We start from the raw sequence: 4,816 nt of genomic DNA, 5'->3' as shown, positions 1-4,816 counted from the left end.
ACATAATATTCTCCATCTCCCGTTTTCTGTTAACCTTGGGTTTATCTTCATATAACATGCCCAGACTGGTAAGCGATCAAGGGAAGTAGGATTCATGTTGGGCAGATTCATTTAGACTTAAACATATATCCCGGGTGGCCTTTGATAAACTATTTTCAATTTTCTTTTTTCATGACAAATAAATCATTTTAATTTGTACATTATCTCTGTGTGTGTGTGTGTGTGTGTGTGTGTGTGTGTGAGAGTGTGTGTCTGTGAGGTTTTTAATTTTTTTGTTTGTCTCTGTTCTGAGATGGGGAATTATCTAGCTTGTCCTTACATCCTTATATGATATTCCTGCCTGCCTGCCTATGTAAACCTCCAAGATCATCAACTGAACAGTTTACTGTAGTGAAAGTCAGACTACAGCGTCCTCATGTGGTCAAAACCTCAGTGCAACAATCAATGTATGAATATCAAGGGAAGTAAAAACATGTGTAATGCTGGCATTTTAATTTAATGAACATTAAATGAACAATAAATATATTATATATATTATAACACTCAGATTATAACATTCAACATATGTAGCCAAGGCTCTCATCTGCTTCAAAAGCTTTGCTTACCACCCCTCCCTACCCCCTCCCCCCTTCCACTCCCCCCCACCCCCTCCCTCCTCCTACTCCCTCCTCCCACTCCCCCCACCCCCTCCCTCCTCCCACTCCTCCCCTACCACTCCTCCCTCCCTCCTCCTGCTTATCTGATCCAAGCCCTCCCTGCTATTGCTATTTTACTTCAACTGCTCCTCCTCTTCATCCTCCTGCTCCTCTTCATCCTCCTGCTCCTGCTCTCAGGGCAGCAAGGTGCAGTTGAAGAGAGGGGAAGGCACCAGGGTGCAGCACCCCAGGACGGCATCCATGCTGTAGCCTCCTCCCAGCGTCACGTTGGAGGGGCCGACCCCGGTCACACTGACCAGGAGACACACACACACACACGCGCACACACACACACCCAGATGAGAATGTTCAGGGAAGAAAAAATAATGTGAGAGTAAAAGACAGAAGACTTCCACATGGGGTACCTATTGTAGAGGTCTGTGCAGCAGGTGAGGACCTGAGTGCTGTTGACTGCTGAGGTGGTGTTTAAGTGAGTATCCAGAAACTCACTGCACTGAAACTCTGGGATGTACAGCATGCCTTGAAAACACACACACACACACACACACACAACCATGACATGACTGATCACATACACGCACAACACCACACTGAACACACAAACAAAAGCACAAACAATGACGACACAACAATGACAACCGATCGCACACACACACACAGGCACGCACACACACAGGCACACCCCTGCTACCTGCGATGCAGGCAGTCATGAAGCAGGCCACAGTGCCTGAGGCCAGAGCCCTGAGGGCGCAGCACGAGATGTCTGCTCTCCGCTCGGGGGCCATGGATGCTGCAGGGGAACAGCAGAGGAACGTCACAGGAACAGCACAGGAATGTTAGTGGAACGTCGGAGGAACTCTAGTGAAACGTCACTGCAACATTAGTGGAAGGTCACAGTAATTTCAGTGGAACGTCACAGCAATGATTCAGCTGTAATAATTGACAACAAAAATGAAAACCTTATCTGTCATGACATAGCACTCTCACATCTAAACAATGTCTGAACAGAGACACAGAAATGTCCCAATGTTGTTAAACCGCTGCACCATGACCAACATCAGGAGAGTGATTGAACCTGCAATAACACACCATTGATACACAGTTACACCACAGGGACCAATCAGAGCGGGCGGAACTCACAGAGTCCGCCAATCATCATTCCCAGCGAGCCAAAATTGGCGAATCCACACAGAGCGTACGTTGCTATGGTTTCAGAGTGCACCTGTGGAGCAGGAAAACAGGCTGTGTTCATGCCATATAAAATATGCAACAACCAATCAGCATCCATGAAATATGCAACAGCTCATTAGCATAACATGTTCTACAATTTACTGGCTTCCTGTGTTCATAAATCTCTTAAAGTTAACTTGAGTCCACTGGAATATCAAAGTTCAGATAAAACTGAAGCACAGAAAGAGTGAGGCGCACACACACACACATACACTCACTCACACATACACACTCACTCATGCACACAAAGACACACACACCCTCTCACACACAGACTCACAGACAGGTACTGCTTGACATTGTTCTCGTACTCCGGAGCTCCTCCTTCCCGCAGCTTAATGAGCTCAGCTAGCCTCTCATAGGCCACAAACTCATTAAAGAAGGTTTTGAGACCAATCAGCTCCCCCACGATAAAGCTGTCCTCCCAGGCCACGCCCATGAGGAAGGAGAAGGGCATGAACAGGTAGGAGCAGATGAGCTGACGATGGAGAGAGAGGGGGGGGGGGGGAGGAAAGAAAGAGGGGCGAGAGAGGGGACAGAGAGGGGAGAAAGAGAGGGGGAGAGAGAGGGGACAGAGAGGGGAGAGAGAGAGAGGGGAGAGAGAGGGGAAGAGTGACAGGACAGAGAGAGAGACGTGAAGAGAAGATAAGTTATTGTGATGTGACTATCATGTGTCGTACTTATATGTGCGTACATATGTGTGCGTGTGTGCCCTCACAGAAAAGCTGAGCCCGGGGTAGTCAAACATGCCCCCCAGCCAGGAGAGGGCAGCGTTGAGGAAGCTAAGCAGGGCCAGGAAGGCGATGAGGTTCACCGCGATGTTGGCAACCAGGACCACAGAAGAAGAGGCGCCGTGAGACGCCGCCTCCAGCAGGTTACGACCCTCCCTGGAGACATGAGAGGAAGAGGAAGAGAGGAGAGGAGAGGAGGAGGAGGAGGAGGAGGAGGAGGAGGAGGAGGAGAGGAGAGGAGAGGACAGGAGAAGGAGGAGAGGACAGGAGAAGGAGGCGGAGGAGGAGAGGAGGAGGAGAGTGGAGGAGGAGGAGGAGGAGAGGAGGAAGAGAGAGGACAAGTGGAGAAGGAGTGTAAGAGGAGGAGGAGAGGAGAGGAGAGGAGAGGAAAGGAGGAGAAGGAGGAGGAGGAGGAGGAGAGGAGATGAGGAGATGAGGAGGAGAGGAAGAGAAAAGGAGGAGATGAGGAAGAGAGATGACAGGAGGAGAAGGAGGGGGAGAGGAGGAGGAGAGGAGAGGAGGAGAGGAGGAGAGAGGACAGGAGAAGGAGGAGAGAGGAGGAGGAGAGTGGAGGAGAAGGAGAAAGGAGAGGAAAGGAAGAGAAGGAGGAGAGGAGGAGGAGGAGAAGGAGAAGGAGAAGGAGAAGGAGGAGGAGGAGGAGGAGGAGGAGGAAAGGAGAGGAGGAAAGGATGAGGAGAGGAGGAAGAGAAAAGGAGGAGAGGAGGAAGAGAGAGGACAGGAGGAGAAGGAGGAGGAGAAGGAGGAGAGAGGACAGGAGAAGGAGGAGAGGGAGGGAGGGAGGGAGGGAGGGAGGGAGGGAGGGAGGGAGGGAGGGAGGGAGGGAGGGAGGGAGGGAGGAGAGGAGGAGAGGAGGAGAGGAGGAGAGGAGGAGAGGAGGAGAGGAGGAGAGGAGGAGGAGAGGAGGAGAGGTGGAGAGGTGGAGAGGAAGAGGAGTGAGGACAGGAGAAGGAGGGGGAGAGGAGGAAGAGAGGAGAGATTTAGGCAGTAGTGAAAATAGATTGTGAAAAATAAAGATCAATCTATCAACTTGAAGGTCCTTGGAAAAGCAGATACATGTGATGCGTCCGTCAGTGTGTGTGTGTGTGTGTGTACTACTGTCAGTGTGTGTCTCTGTCTCACCCTTTCTCCAGCTTGAGGTCTTTCTTGGCTGTGACGGTCCTGGTCTGGGTCTCCGGCCAGGAGATCTTGGCGATGGCCAGAGAGGCAGGAGCTGACATCACAGAGGCGGTCAGCAGATGAGACGCCTGGATCTGGGTCACAGATTAGGTGTGTATGTGTCTTAGATTAGGACTACTTACACCAGCGTGGGTGTGTGAATGTGTCTTGGTTTTGATAACGTAATCATCTCTGCACTCATCCCCGCAATTGAGAAATGACATAGTTGTGGTTGAGTATGTGTTTGTTTTTTGGAAAATAACACGGGCGGAGGAGGAAATGACCAAAGGTATATCACCCAGCTGATTGATTCCTGTGTTTTAGGACATATTCGACAAGTAAGTACAAGGTCCAATGATGTCAAGGTGATGATCTCAAGTGCTTAGTAGCAGTATAAAGATTACACTTTCTCAGTAACCTGGTCATCCCAATCCTCCACTTCCCTCCTTCTCCAACCCCTCCTTCTCCTTCCACCTCTCTGTTCCTTCTCCACTTCCTCCCTCCAGACCCTCCTCCTCCTCCTTCTACCTCCCTACAGGTCCTCCTCCTCCTCCTTCTACCTACCTCCAGACCCTCCTCCTCCTCCTCCTTCTACCTCCCTACAGGTCCTCCTCCTCCTTCTACCTCCCTACAGGTCCTCCTCCTCCTCCTCCTTCTACCTCCCTACAGGTCCTCCTCCTCCTTCTACCTCCCTACAGGTCCTCCTCCTCCTCCTCCTTCTACCTCCCTACAGGTCCTCCTCCTCCTTCTACCTCCCTACAGGTCCTCCTCCTCCTCCTTCTACCTCCCTACAGGTCCTCCTCCTCCTTCTACCTCCCTACAGGTCCTCCTCCTCCTCCTTCTACCTCCCTACAGGTCCTCCTCCTCCTTCTACCTCCCTACAGGTCCTCCTCCTCCTCCTTCTACCTCCCTACAGCTCCTCCTCCTCCTTCTACCTCCCTACAGATCCTCCTGCTCCTCCTTCTACCTGCCTACAGGTCCTCCTCCTCCTCCTTCTACCTCCCTACAGGTCCTCCTCCTCCT

General features: G+C 51.3%; 1 protein-coding gene across 1 annotated transcript in view; it reads right to left on the bottom strand.

Moving 5' to 3' along the window:
- Positions 1–756: 756 nt before the first annotated feature.
- Positions 757–4,816, bottom strand: part of LOC146233127 (solute carrier family 28 member 3-like) — a 9,245-nt gene continuing 5,185 nt past the window's right edge. The window contains exons 11-17 of the mRNA XM_084690032.1: positions 3,758–3,888; positions 2,605–2,773; positions 2,167–2,364; positions 1,797–1,878; positions 1,348–1,446; positions 1,061–1,175; positions 757–947 (exon numbers count right to left, since the gene is read on the bottom strand). Coding sequence (XP_084546158.1) covers positions 830–947; positions 1,061–1,175; positions 1,348–1,446; positions 1,797–1,878; positions 2,167–2,364; positions 2,605–2,773; positions 3,758–3,888 — 912 coding nt within the window. The 3' untranslated portion in view covers positions 757–829. The remainder of the gene's footprint in view (positions 948–1,060; positions 1,176–1,347; positions 1,447–1,796; positions 1,879–2,166; positions 2,365–2,604; positions 2,774–3,757; positions 3,889–4,816) is intronic.

The sequence above is a fragment of the Hypomesus nipponensis genome, chromosome 24 (assembly GCF_054491055.1).
Source record: "Hypomesus nipponensis isolate SF chromosome 24, ASM5449105v1, whole genome shotgun sequence".
NCBI lineage: Eukaryota > Metazoa > Chordata > Actinopteri > Osmeriformes > Osmeridae > Hypomesus > Hypomesus nipponensis.
The sequence above is the reverse complement of the archived record's forward strand: the minus strand, read 5'-3'. Positions and strand labels throughout refer to the sequence as shown.